Genomic DNA, 14,894 nt, shown 5'->3' with positions numbered 1-14,894 from the left:
CCACAAATACTGGACAAAGTGGTCAGTTATTTCCGAATTGCTTTATGTTTTGATAATTGTTTGCTTTTGAGGAAATTCATTATTCATTTCTCAGTGTAAAACAGAAAAGACAAAATCACCTTTGTTAACTAAAATGTCAACCGAAATAAAGTGTGCAATCCTGAGGTAGTATTTTAACTACTTTATCCATTGTGGGGAGTAGCTTTCAATCTTACTTTAGGGCTATGCATCATAGATCTATGAAGCTGTTTTTTTTTTTTTTAGTTTAATCATTGGATTAAAAATAAAAAAAACCAGTGCCGGATTTAGGGTACTTACGGCCCTAGGCCAAATTACTTGAGCGGCCCTTTTACTTGAGCACACTAAATATGCAAACCAACTGCTCAGAGGTGCCCATCCCCCCCAAACCCAGAGGCGCAATCTCCCCCCCCCCAAGCCAAAGGAGTAGCCCCCCCCAATTTATACTGCCGTCTTTTCAAACCTACCCTCCCCCCACCAATTTATCTGACAATTTTCCCTTTACCTCATAAAACAAGCATTTAAAGTATTTAGTAAACTTGAGGTACGAAAAACAAACTTGCTGATAATCAAAATTAAATGTTTAATATGAAACGTCATATACATCAATATAAATCTAACTAATGGACGAATTAGAAGTTTTTTCATTTACAATTCAGAATCTGTATTGTCAGCCAATATGTGTGCTCAGTATTGCAATAGACAACGTCTTCAAAAAACGTACAACAATATAGGCCTACTCGGTGAATTACTCTACTCCAACACAGTACTGTAACTGTACAATATATTAGGTGGCGTTAATTTCTACAGGGCTTAAGAATTCAAACAGCTTTAAGTGCATTAAATACTTGGGCAAAAAGGATATTATATCAAAATTATAGGCAGAGTCACGAAATAAGACAGACTTGTTGCTCGCCACTCCCAGGCTGCCTTCTACAAAAATCGCCGGGCAAAATACCCACAGTATCTCTTAATAATTGCCACCAGTACAAAAGGTTTTTGTGACGAAATAATCTTATAATTCATTTTGATAGCCCCAGGATTGCCTTTTATGACTAATAATGGTAGAAACGCATCTTGTCAGACAATCCGTTTGTACTCAAAACACGAAACGATAAAAGATAGGCCTATCAATTCACGTGTATATATATTGCCGCGGGCAGAACTGGAAGTAAACTGAATGATGAGGTAATGACGGAAAGCGAAAGACGTGGTCTCTGGATTGGTGTTTGTGTCATCAAAAGCTGAAATTGGACTAATTCTAGTGACGGAGGAGAGTGTTGAAAATATAATGGGATTCATAATTGATTTTTCCATTCAAAATTATTGACAATAATAACCAATTTATATGGTCTCGACATTCTACATTACTGCAGAAAAGGAAATTTATTAAATACTTTGAGAAGTTTGAAATATACATAAAACTATTGACAGAACAAAAAAATTTTTAGTGAAAACACTGAATCCCATTGTATTTTTAATACTCTTCTCAGTCACTACAATAGTCCAATATCAGCTGTTGAAAACGCAGACGACAATCTACAGACCACGTCGGACCGTCATAACCTGAACCTGTTTCAGTTTACTTTACTTACTTCCAGTCCTGTCGACGGCAATGCACGAATTGACAGGCCTATCTGTAATAGTTTCGTGTTTTGTATTAAATGTTTGTCGTATTCTGACGAAACCTCCAGAAGTGGATCTTTTTAAAATCCTGACGATGGTGGAGTTAAAGAACCACCAAAACATATGTAGCAAGTAAAATTCGACACTGGCACATTAAGGATTGTCTGGCAAGGTCCGTTTTTACCATTAGAAGCTATCTTAATTACTCACGGCAAAATGTTGTTGGTGGTGATAGTGAGCTACTTAGAAACACTTTTTTGGGCTGCTTATACAAAATTATACATTCATTATGACAGCTAGCAAAAAAATATCCCCCCCAAAAATCTCAAAATAAGCCCCCCCCCAAAAAGTCCTGTGGCGCAAACGCGCCACAGTACCCCCCCTCTGGGCACCCCTGCAACTGCTGTTCTGAGAAGGTTTCATGGTTTCAATTTACTACAAGTTCGCCGTCCGTAGAACACGGGTACACAGCTAGTAGGAATACCTAATATACTAGGTGTTCATAAAATATTCATCAGGTTTTAAAATACCTTTTCATCATACTTCAGCAAATCAGCCGTCTAAAGTAGCATTTTTACTCTCTAGAGAGTAAAAATTGTTTTTAGCCCCTAGGGAGTAAAAATCATCCGTTGTCAACTAAGCTGTAAATTTTGATTGTAAACAATCGCATCAAAAGTATGTATTTAATCAATTGTAGCTTATTTTTGCTTTATTGTAAATAGTTGGATGTACACTAACACAATCGTAAAAGGCGCTCATTTTCCTTTGAGTAAAACTTGAGCTCGAGCCACAAAGAGTCACTTAACGCCCTAGTGATGAAATAATGTGCTATATTGAACTTACAGATACGAATGCACAAATTGCATGGGTTGAAAGAGAAAGCTCTCACGTTTTGTTTTATATCACTAAACTTGCTCAATATGCTGCTCGTTTGCAGAGAAACATGTTTCCAGTCTATGTTGCAACTTGCCCAAACGTTGGTAAGCATATCCTGGCTTACTGTTGTCACTGCAATGTGAATACTTTCTTTTAGCTCTGGCAGGGTTTGAGCTAATAGCGGGATGTATACCATGTCCTTCACACAGCCCCAGAGAAATAAATAATAAATCGCAATCAGTAAGGTCCAGAGAATGGGGTGGCCACCTTAGGAGAACCCTGGTAACACAAGCACGCGCGTGGGGGTATGCCAGACCCAGGGGGGTGATTACAGGTCAATGACTTGGTCAAGACTAACAACCCTGCGGCCAGATGATAGCATGTGCTATTTTAGAAGCTATACTGTTATGCTCATCGGGGTAGCCACCATAGGTACATGTAAAATTATTTCAAAATTAACGTACACGGGGATATGTCATACCCCCGCGAGCGTGTTTAAGGGTTAATAAGAACTGGAGATATAAGAAAAATAATCTTAAAAATGTTCAAAGTACGAAAGGTCCATAAAAATTGTATAGGGAAGAGCTTCCATTTGGATATATCTTCCAAACGTAAAACAATATTCAAAAACTGATTTCGGCATTGAATTATTAATATCCAATATGGCAGATCCAAGATGGCGGCCGAAAACACCAGCTAGGCCAGCTAGGACAGACAAAAAACCCGGTAGTTCACGATTCTACATGTCATAACCTATCTATCACCACCAATCATACAACTGCTTTATTCAAAATCCCACAAAATTACATATGCCTCACAACTATAAGCGGCTGGTGCGTCCGATGCTTAGTGATGATGACTAAAGCGCTAATCGCTCAACGTCTACCGTTCGGGGCTATTTTGCCAGAAGCGTCTGTTCCTTGCCAGACAGCAGACAAGGAACAGGTATTTCCTTTCAGGTATTTGTTCAGGCAGGTATTGTTGTCAGGTATTTAATCAGTGAGTGGTTTTCTTTGATTGCGAAAAGAGTGCTGTATGTGAAATGAGCTGTAAAAAAAGTAAATAGTGAAGTATTTTTTAGCTGAGGAATTGGATGACTTATTAGAAATTGGATACTTGATCTGCCCACTTCTACTGCAAATATAATAATCCATATTTTTTCTTTTGCACATTAGTCTTGCTTTACAACTCATGCTTTCTTTAAGTCATACAAAGCGGGGTGTGCTGAAATGGCTTCAATCAATTTATTATCTTCTTTGATATTTAATCCCCACTTTGATAGTGAGTAACATGTCACTAAACTTACAAACTGGGTTAGAAACACGAAAAAAAAAAGAAAGAACAGCCAACAACAAACCACTTGTTTTCTTCTAATAAACGCTAGCGACTGTGTCTTGGTCTGCTCCAGGGGCAGTAGTCCGCGATAGACACTAGCGACTCCAGATGTTGGCGGCTGTAGCGATAGACGCGTCCGGCAAAATAAGCTAACCTGAAACAATGCAAAGCAGTGGGCAGCGGTTGAGGTGGAACAATCATCGCTGAGTGTCAGACCCAGTGTCCGCTTTTCTGGCCAAACAGGCTTATATCCATAAAAAGTCAACTACAACAGTTACTTAATTTCCATAATAATTTTTTTTTTTAGGGAGAGGTGGAAAAATTCATTTATGCACACAGGTTGCTAACCTGTAGTGTGGGACTCCAACGGGCTTAAGGCCCAGAGACTACCCACTAAAAACCTCCTCTACTCTTCGGACACTAGCCTGGGAACACTTGTCGCATTTCATCAGAACTAGGCCGAGTTTGCCTACGCCCGAGGGGCTTACGCCGTGTCTAGCCGTTTATTTCTTATCAAATCTAGACTATGTTCCGATCTAGATCGTTCTTTTTAGCTTGAAGGACATTCCGGACAAAGTGCGACCAGCAGTCCCAGTTGTCCTCACCCTTCAGCAAGGTCTCACAGATCGATTCAATCGACAGCACCCCAAGATGTTGAATGGCCTCCTGGCGAAGCATATCCCATTGTGGACAGCGGAAAAAAGTGTGTTCCGCGTCGTCGGGAATGCATGGGCAGTAAATGCAGTCAGGTGAATTCGTTTTGGCCATCAAGTGCAGGTACGACTGAAAATAGCCGTGACCTGACAAGAACTGCGTGAGGTAATAGTCAACCTCACCGTGCCGCCGTTCCACCCACGGTTGGACCTGCCTGATGAGTCTGGCAGTCCAACGTCCTCGAGTCTCCCTTTCCCAGCTTTCTTAACACATCTGAAAAGTGCGGAAGCGCTCTTCTGTTCTTGCAGCGTCCTTTCCGATGTAGCCTTGTCTCTGGTAGATTGCCTTCCTCTCCGCTGCCAAGAGTTTGACTGGGATAACTCCAGCGATCACCAAAACGGCCGGTTCGGACACCGTACGGTACGCGGAAGCGACCCTGAGTGCCGCCTGACGCTGCACTCGTGCGAGCCTCAACCTATACGCCTCCTTGTTAAGCGCGTTTGCCCACACCTCAGAACCGTAGAGAAGCACGGACTGGACTGCAGACATCAGTAGTCTTCTACGGCTGGACCGGGGACCACCGACATTGGCCATAAGCCTACTAAGAGCAGCGACACTCCTAGCAGCCTTGTCCGCCGTACGGAAGATCTGGTCCCCCCAGCTCAACTTGTTGTCCACCATGACAACAAGGTACTTGGCGGTTCGCGTGGTTTGGACAACTACGTTTCCAAATCGTAGCAGAACGATGGTTTCAATCCGTTTTTTCGTGAGGATGACGATCTCTGTCTTGCTCAGAGCGAGTGTCAGACCATGATCAGTCATCCAGGCGTTTACAACGCGCATGACTTGGTTCAGTTTCAGTTGGGCTAGCTCAACGTTGCGTGCAGCAATGGGGGCTGCGACGTCATCGGCGTACCCAACTAAAACGGTCTCCTCTGGTATCTCAGATCTCAGAAGGCTGTCGTAGTAGAATGGTGTGAGATGATCTGTGTAGCTTTGTTACTGACTAAGATCAGCTTTTTCATTAGCCAGGATCATTTATTTAAAGCCCAATGATCAGGAACAGCTGGGTCCAGTTTCGAACCATCAAAAAGCTACTGACTTTTCTCAGGATCGAACCGGCGACCTTTTGATTAGTAGGTGAGCACTATAACCACTCAGCTACCCAGCCAGTTGAGTGTGCCAGTTTGAGTGATTGTATAAGTGATATTGCTGCAAACACCAAGTCTAGCCTGAAGTAATGTGAAAAACAAGCCGGGCTCGTGTCTAGCGTCCTTATAAAAAAAAACCTTGCTCAAATGGAATTTCTTTAAAAACCGTGCAAAAGTTTTAATGCGAGAGAGGATGGATTTGTTTGTTAGACAGCTCTTGCATAAGATTTGGAGAGTTGAATGAGCCACTCATAGTGTGCTTCAGTACAATGTGGCGTAATGGTGCCACATTTTGGTGACCTGGTCATGTGATTCGAGATCCACACCAAATCGTTCTTGCTGGAAACGTTAACTGAACACATTTATTAATGCAGAGGAGACAATTTACCGCAATTCACAGGCTCTAATAGCCAGCTTTGATGATTGTTTGATTAATTAATGCATTTATATCACAGAAATATGTACATTGTTCAACTTATGAAATAATTACTGTATGAGTTGACTGGACACAACGTGAACTAATATTTGATTTAATGACGAATAATAAATAATGGAATGAATGATATAGTGAATTGATACCATGACCTGAAATTACATATTATAAAGTACTAACACTACGACACAATACCTCAAGGGGGCGTCCCCCCGTTTCCCACTAATTTACAGATCCATTCTTGGCGGCACCAGACACACGACAGAGCGTTTGGTCATTCCTTTTGCTCACCTGCTCCCTGCGCATGCGCGAGCAGCTCTGGGGTCGAGACTAGGCGGGACATTTAAATCCTTGCTGTGCTACGGAGATTGACTCCACAACAAATTATATAATTTCCCCTCTTTGATTTTAATCCTCCGATAGTTTGTGTGCCTTAAAAAGTGGTATAGTTTACAATAAATTTAACATTCAGTTTTGCTTGTTTAAAAAGTTGGAGTATACAACAGAAATCAGTGATTGGCTGCAGCACAAATTGCCTAAGTCTCAACTCAACTACTTTCGGTTTTATTGTAAAACTGACAACAACTTTATTAAGGGAAAGGAATGTTTCGTTCCATTGTTTCATATACAGGGTGGCTGAAAAGTACCCTCCTTGGGTACTTTTTAACTTTTTGAGATATTTGAAATCAGTTTGCGATAACCTTCTCAGATATGAAAGGCTACATAGTCAACTTTCATATAATTTTATAGGTCTTGATGAAACCAAACAGTTGGCATAAAGTAAATCAAAATCGGAATACTAACAAAATGGCACACTTAATTGATTCACCCTAAAACAGACAGAGATTGCAAATACTGTAACAGCAGTTGAGCAGTTATGTGGAGTTGGGGATTTTCCAGGGACTGTTTACTATCCAAGCAGGACTTATTAACAATGATCTGAACTAGAAAAAATGTTGCCTTGATATAAATTTAAAGTTGTTAAAATAATTATAATTATTATTTTTTTTTTATTTTCACAATACAATGCTGCTAAAGGCGGTTTGTTTAAAGTAAATTTAGTTGCCATTTTGTTATTAGTGGTTCGATTTTAATTTTCTTTGAGTCAGTTGTTTAGTTTCATCAAGACAAGTCAAATGATATGAAACATGGCTAAACTTCCCATTTGAAAATTTGGAGCTACCCCCTACCCCTAAGGGTAACATAAAAATAATTAACCATCATTATTGTAGCCCCCCTCCTATATCTAAGAAGTTTGCCGCAAACCGATTTCAAATATCTCAAATAGTTATAATTTATTTTTGTAAAAAAATACAACCGACTTCAAACGCTCTAAAAAGAATGAAATACTTTCAATCAAGTAATCTTTTGTATTAGGCAAGCTCACGTATTTTAAGTCAGCGCGGCTCTATGATGATTTTTGATACAAAATTGAAAGAGGGTGTCCATATTGCAGGTGACTATCTATAACTAAAGGTGTTAATCTGCATGTCTTTTTCATAGTTATGCGTTAAGTGTTATTTTATTACCGTAATCAGAGATCGGCATTATAGTGGTATTAACGAGTATCTTTAAAAAGATTATAAAGCATTTAAATGTTTCTAACTTGGAAAAGTAACGTTTTAATACTAAACTAGCTTCTTTTCCCTATCATAATATCAAACTAAATTATTTTCCTATTCATATAGAACATTTGTGTGTGTTATTTTCATAATGCATTTATTCTGAAGTAAACATAAAATACAAGAAAATATTTCCTTTAATATATAAACAAAACAGTTCAGTATATTTTTTTTATATATTTATGTTATCCAGCTACAATTTATTGATTTTCAAAATACACACACAATATTTAATTTCAATCATATTTGCAGTTTGAGCCGCGCCGACTTGAAATACGTGAGCTTGCCTAATACAAAAGTTTACTTGATTGAAATTATTTCATTCTTTTTAGAGCGTTTGAAGTCGGTTGTATTTTTTTAAAAAAATAAATTATTTCATGATTTTTAGTGACTGTATAATTTTTTATATATTAATTACTTGAGGTTTTTTGATAAGCAAAACTGTTTGAAACAATCAAAAGTTCCACAGAACAATAATTATTTTAAAACTGCTTGAGTCACCTGTTCAGGTTACATAATCAATGGGTATGAAAATAAACATTTTTAGATATTCCTTAAGAAAGAAAGAGTTGTCCATTATTGGTGTAAGTCATGTAGGGGGTTTTGTTTGCTCAAGATATAGCCTAGTCGAAATTGCAAATCATCTTCCTCTAGGACTTTCCGAAGCAGGCATAATAGTATTGATATGTTATAGTAACTGGGTAGAGAATATTAATAAACATTCCACATCTGCAAATGCGTGTTTAGTAATTAAAATATTTAACACTTTTAAGACAATTGACGATTATGCACTGTCACACTTCTTAGGTCGTGTAAGGAATAATTGCATTTAATTTATATTTAGACCTGTTTTACGAATGCTTTGGTTTTCATAATACACCTTTATTTGTCAATATCATACAGCTATTCACAGAAACATATATGTTTTTGTAAGTCAGAATATTCAATACTAAAAACAGAATTACTGTATACACAAATCAGGTCAAACGTTAAAATACATTTTTTATAGTAACCAAAACAAAATGCATTTTTCTCAATGTAATTAATTTAGGCTCCATGGCAAGAAATAGTTTATTGCTCAATATGAAGCAACTGTTTCATGAAGAATTGTCTGTAGCTTCATTTAAATGGTTTCAACTAACAGCTGTAGGAATGTTATTATTATTTATTGCCTTCTCTGCACAAATGTAAACAAAATAAATGTTGAATATTTAAGGTTTTCAGAATTTTTCACCGAAACAAATATTATACTTAAACATAATATATAAGGTACCAAATAGAAACTCTCCTGGTTATTTTGGTGGTGGAACCACACTGATCGGTAAAAGAATCACAGAGCAATTGGTGAACATACATAGAAAAAAAAAAACATCGCCACAAACAAATTGAGAACCTCCTCCTTTTGTTGGTAGTGGGGAAGTCGGTTAAAAATGTTAAGTGGGGGGTGCAAGTTACTTTTCAGCCACACTGTATAGTCCCAGTTTTTTTTTAAGAGGTTGGCAGCCTCTTTAACCTTGCATTTGCCTGTACACATAGACTACAGATCTGAGCATGGAACATATCCAGCAAAGCAAGGGGTGAGTGGGTACAGTACAAGGGTGAACTCTATTGATAAAAAGTAGTGGCAGTGCATGGCAGTGCCCAGTATCCGAACCCTCAACATCACTGCCTTGGGCCCGAAGTCCGCGACGCTACCGACTCTTCATTTAGGCCTATCTAATGTATGTGAGAGGCCTAATATTATTAAATCAAACATAAAATATTATCAAAACAATACAGACAAGGTACATTTTGACTAAATGCTGCTATATCTTAGCTGGTGGCACAACAGTTAGTACCATTTGTGTCTAATAGTACCTAATAACTAAGGCTCATAATATATTAAAGTGACAATTCAAAGCTTCTATAAGCAAAACAAAAGAACCTATTTTAAATTTTATTCTTACCTTACAATTGGTTTTCTGTAACTTATGCTTGAAACTGTTCCATAGATGTGTTACTCCTGACCCAGTACCCAGACCATCGCAGGAGCGTACTCTACTTGTGCTGGATCTACGCAGGAGTCACAGTCAGGAGACCTTGTCTTGTCATGCGGTAAATGTCTTCCTCTGTAATTATGAGTAATGTACTTTGCATAGTACCAACTTCATATAAAGTTGTCACAGACTGTTGTTAGATTACAGGATATAGGTTTTAGAGGTTTAGATGTAAATCTAATACATCCAAAATTAATTTTGTAACGACCCAAAACCCGTCAAGGGGTTAAAATCAGATTTTAAAAGTTGCGTTTAAAGTTATTTTAATTTTTTACGTTCGGGGTAAACCGCGCTCGCATTGACAACGGCATCGAAGGGGCAGGCTGAGAGAGGTTCTTCGTCATCGTAGTGAGAAGGACGCTAGTTAGCTACCCCACCGCCAGGGGCAATGGCGAAGAAGGGCCAGAAGAGCAGACCTCAGTTGCCTACCCGCTATCGACTTGACGATACGTTTGCTGTTTGGAGAACAAACCAACAGTATATTCCTAAATTCTGGTCAGTCAAAGATTTTCCCCGTCCCTGGTAGAGTCCTAAGTTAGAGTCAGGTTAGTGTGCTACCGAGTTTATTTTGTTTATTCTCATATTTGGAGAAGTTTTATCATTTTTATTTTATTGTGCCGTAGTGGCGCGCACCCCGCACACTTTTTCACCTACAAGCACACCGCCTTTTGTCTTTAACCAACTTCGGAAAAATCATTTAAGTTGCCAGAACGATATACGTAGAATTTATTTATTAACCCCTCAGACAGGCTTACGTTAATTTGATCTAAGAAACCCCGTATCAACTCTGGTGTTCAACAGAGTCTATTTTTCTCGACACGTTTACTTTGTTAACCAAGTATAACGAACGAATCACGTGTAGGTAGTTAAGTTTCTAATTGATTAGTTTTATCCGCGTTCATGTTAATTATTCAAAATTCTAAATTTAACTTCACATATTTTTTGTGGCTATGATGAGCACTTGTTAAAGGTTAAGCTAAACACCTACCAGAATCAGCCAGACTGCAAAAAGCCCTTCAGAGAGATGTGCATAATCCTCTTGGCACATTAAAAGGGGAGGATGGGAGTCACACAACAGGAATGGAGGAGACTCTTGAAGTCCTCATGAACACACACTTCCCAGGGAACACCCCATTAGGCAATTCAACAGGACAACACCTGATACCCTGGAATAGGAAATCGCCTAGGGAAATTGCAATGGCGAGAAGATTTTCAAGTAAGCTGTTCAAGCCGGAGGTCGTGAAGTGGGCTGTCAAATCTTTTGACCCTTTCAAGTCCCCAGGCGGGGACGGAATATTCCCAGCTCTCATCCAAGAAGGACTAGAGGTCCTTATAAATCATATTATAGCTTTGTTCAGGGGCAGCTTTGCCCTAGAATACATCCCAACCTGTTGGAGGAATTCAAGGGTGGCGTTTCCACAGAAAAAGGTAGAGAGAGAAGAAATGGGGACTAAGTCCCAAACTTATACATTGGACTTATGAAGCCATAGTCAAACCAATGGTTACATACACAGCCTTAGTGTGGTGGCCTAAGGCAGAGCAGATAGTAGCTGGCAGGAAACTGCAGCAGCTGCAAAGGTTAGCGTGCTCAGGGATCATCGGGACCATGAAATCCTGCCCGGCCCCACAGCTGCAATGGAGGAAATACTCGACATGCTCCCACTAGGGCTGGAGCTCAAGAAATGTGCAGCCATATCTGCCCTAAAAATGGGAAGCAGAGGCGAGCTGAATCTACAGAGGCAGTCTGGTCACCTGTCCATCGTAAGGGACTACCAAAGTATGGACATGGAACTAAGTATACCAGACCTCATGACAAAGGAATACGACTTCGAGATTCCTTACCAAGTGGCTATAGGAGGAAGATAAAACTGGCAACAGTGTAACTTCAACTTTTACAGAGCATGCTTGGTTTATTACACCGATGGAAGTTGGAAGGATGAGAGATCAGGGTTGGCAACATATCCCTGGCCTTGGGCAGAACAACAACAGTTTTTTAATCAGAGGTCCTGGCGATTGAGTGCTGTGCTAATAACATTCTTGGCAAGAATCTGAGCAAGGGGAAAATCCTTATTCTCTCTGACAGCCAGGCAGCATTGAAGGCGCTGGGGTCATGTGTGACAGAGTCACGAACAGTAAAAGGGTGCAAAAACACCCTTAAAATGCTAGCAGAGTGGAACCAAGTCAAACTGTCTTGGGTCCCTGGACATTTGGGGCATGAGGGGAACGAAAGAGCTGATACATTGGCCAGGAAGGGTACGGAAGACCAACTGTCAGGACCAGAACCCTACTGTGGTACCCACATAAGCTCAGGAGTAGCCAAAGTCCGAGACTGGGTCAAGGCTCAAAAGGCTTTGGCCTGGAGGAACTACCCAGGAATGAGGACGTCGAAAACACTAATTGACCCCACTGTGAAGGGTTGGAAAGGCTTGCTGAGCCTTAAGAAGGGGGACATTAGCCTACTAGTAGGAGTGTTAACAGGACACGGTCCTATCAGGAAACACCTCAGGACTATAGGTAGGTCACAGACAGACCAATGCAGGTTCTGCGAGAACGAGGCAGAAACCTCAGAACACTTATGGCTGGACTGTCCAGCGTTGGCCCAAAGAAGGCTTACGTCCCTGGGGAGGTCATTTTTGGAACCAACAGAGATAAGGAACAGGCTGGGCGTCTTTCAGCTCCTGGGCTACTTGAGAAGCCTAGGGCTGTGAGAATGATTCAAGGGGTGATACAATAGGTCTCCAGGCCGAAGTAGCCAGGGGTAGGCTATTACCCCAACCCCACAAGTGAAAAAAGCTAAACATTGTTAGCATTGTTGTAGCTAATATTCTGAGCCAATAAACTGGAAACAATAATTACTTAATGAACACGTTAGAGTCCTGGACTATCTCATTTAATTGTAGGCTAGGCTATCTGGACAAAATTTTAAGGTGTGACTAATTTCAGGTGAGAAGACAATTATACTTACTTTAAAAACCTAATTTTGTCCCTCCACCTGAAATGTTGTCATAATTCATTGATTTTCTCTGTGTTCCGCACTGTGTGTTCTAGTTTATCTAGGTAGTTGAAAGGTTGAAGAGAGAGAGAGAGAGATAGAGAGGTGTTTGGCCAAAGCCCAGCAGTCCCACCACCACCCCTGGTTTAAGTCAGAAACTTATTCACCAGGCCACTTTCCTGAAAAATTTTCGGATTCCTCTTCCTGCTGTCAGCTTCAATCTGTCCTTCCAGGCACATTCTGTGCCTAACCAACACCTCTCCCCCTCACCTAGTACCCTCTCTACTAGGATCATCAGGGAGAGAGAGTGAGGGGGGGAGAGAAAAACGCGTAGCTATTTAAAGGTTAGGTAGTTACTGAGAAGTTTGAAGCACCTGTTAATCTGGGTTATTTTCCTAGGCACAGAGCCCATTCTCGTCTTGATTTTAAAAGTAGTTAAGTAGAAGTGTTTTCCTAGAAGCAGAGTGGACCACCATCAAAATTATTTTTGAGCACTCTGCCATCTCCGTTCCGCCCCTAGGAATGCCAAAAAGTTGACATTCAGTTTTTCAGTTCAGCTTGTTGAAACTGATTCCAGCTGTCTTTTATCATTAGGCTATTAAGACGTTATTGTGGCCAATGAGGTTTTTTTTAAATTAATACATTCCACATTAAGCTTGGATTTGTTCCTTAAACTTCACACACTTGAGCATTGTCATTACATTAAAATAATTCAGTAATGTGAATGTACGTTCTTTAACGGAAAGCCGAACGGCAGTTTGAACATTACAAAAGCTTAATTCCGGTGCTACCATTACCTTTTTGGAGGTCTCAAAGATGTATGATGCCCATCTCGGCCAAGGTAGTCCAGGGGATGGAAGCAGTGTAGGTAGCAGCAGTGTAGAGGTGGGGGGCAACAACAGGGGAAATTATTAGCACTGGTGAGGTTAAAATTACTATTATATTAATTGGAAACCTAAGATTGATACAAATGAAGTTAAAATTGTAAAAATATTAGATATTGAAAGTTTAAATAAAATGACGAAGGTATAGGTAGACACGTCTGCCAGTGAGGAGCGTCTCCAGTGGTCGGAGTGGGGACGACTTGCAGTAGATAACGTTGGGTATGGTAGCACCAGTCTAGGGACTTAAAATAATTACCAAACAGTGACAAAAAGCTAAAACCATCTTGTAGGAACATGCAATAATGAATGGTCCTAATCTAAGGGAAAATAATCATCCTAAAGTATTAAACTCTTCCTGCAGTTTCTGTTGCAGTCAGAACTACCGACCACAGTGCTCCAGACGATGAATATAATGTTTGTTATAGTCAGGACTGCCGACTACAATTCTGCAGCCACCGACACGTTCGCCCACACCCAGCTCAGGTACAGGTATGACAACAACTCGCAAACAGAACAAACCTCGCAACAGACTGTCACCAGACCATCTCACCAGACCTGAGGATGCCCTTGCTAAGGTGATGTGGTTATTATCAAATTATTTAGGGATCTATTCATCCAATTTTTATTAGATATTGACGATACATATAAAGAAAATTATATGGTTTTGTTGTTTTGTTTATTAAGAATCTCAGTACCACTTGAAAGTTTGTACTCTTCCTCGTTTATATATGTAGGCTAATCTTAGTACTAAATGAAGGAAATATATGAACAGGGATAATTTATATTGTATATTACATTTTGATATTACATTACATTACATTAGAATTTTAGACATAAAGAGAATTTAAGATTGTTCTAGGACAAAATCCTGTTAATACGACCTCGGCTACTTCAACTCCTCACTTAATCTGACCGCGTCATCGCCTTTGGGTAGCAATGTTATCGCAGTAATATCGTGACTATTTGCCATGGTCGTGTAGAGATCACCTCTGTCTCAAAAAATGTTTATTCCCTACGATCATGGAAACATCACGATTGTTTTCCGGACTCACAGAAAAATTTATCGCAATCCTTCGTGGTCCTGGCAAAATAGTGAACATTTCCAGCAGTCAAGGGAACATTATAATAGTCTTTCTTGGTTGTGGGAAAATTCAAAAATAATCCCAGGGTTAAAGAAAATTCATCGTCTTTGCCCTTCGGCGATTGTATCAAAATTCTAAACACCCCAGTGGTTGTGTTGACATCATCATCTTCTGGGATCACAAAA

At 39.9% G+C, this 14,894-nt stretch overlaps 1 protein-coding gene across 4 annotated transcripts in view; it reads left to right on the top strand.

The window, feature by feature from the left end:
• LOC129004850 (uncharacterized) overlaps positions 1-14,894 on the top strand; it is a 94,850-nt gene that overhangs the window by 22,580 nt on the left and 57,376 nt on the right. For all 4 annotated transcript variants that reach the window (XM_054433533.1, XM_054433550.1, XM_054433541.1 and 1 more), the window contains 2 exons: positions 9,707-9,809; positions 14,053-14,202. In XM_054433533.1, the coding sequence (XP_054289508.1) occupies positions 9,707-9,809; positions 14,053-14,202 (253 nt within the window). The remainder of the gene's footprint in view (positions 1-9,706; positions 9,810-14,052; positions 14,203-14,894) is intronic.

Source organism: Macrosteles quadrilineatus, unplaced genomic scaffold (assembly GCF_028750875.1).
Source record: "Macrosteles quadrilineatus isolate MER2022 unplaced genomic scaffold, UCM_ALF_1.0 Scaffold_1__1_contigs__length_201487025, whole genome shotgun sequence".
Lineage (NCBI taxonomy): Eukaryota > Metazoa > Arthropoda > Insecta > Hemiptera > Cicadellidae > Macrosteles > Macrosteles quadrilineatus.
The sequence above is the reverse complement of the archived record's forward strand: the minus strand, read 5'-3'. Positions and strand labels throughout refer to the sequence as shown.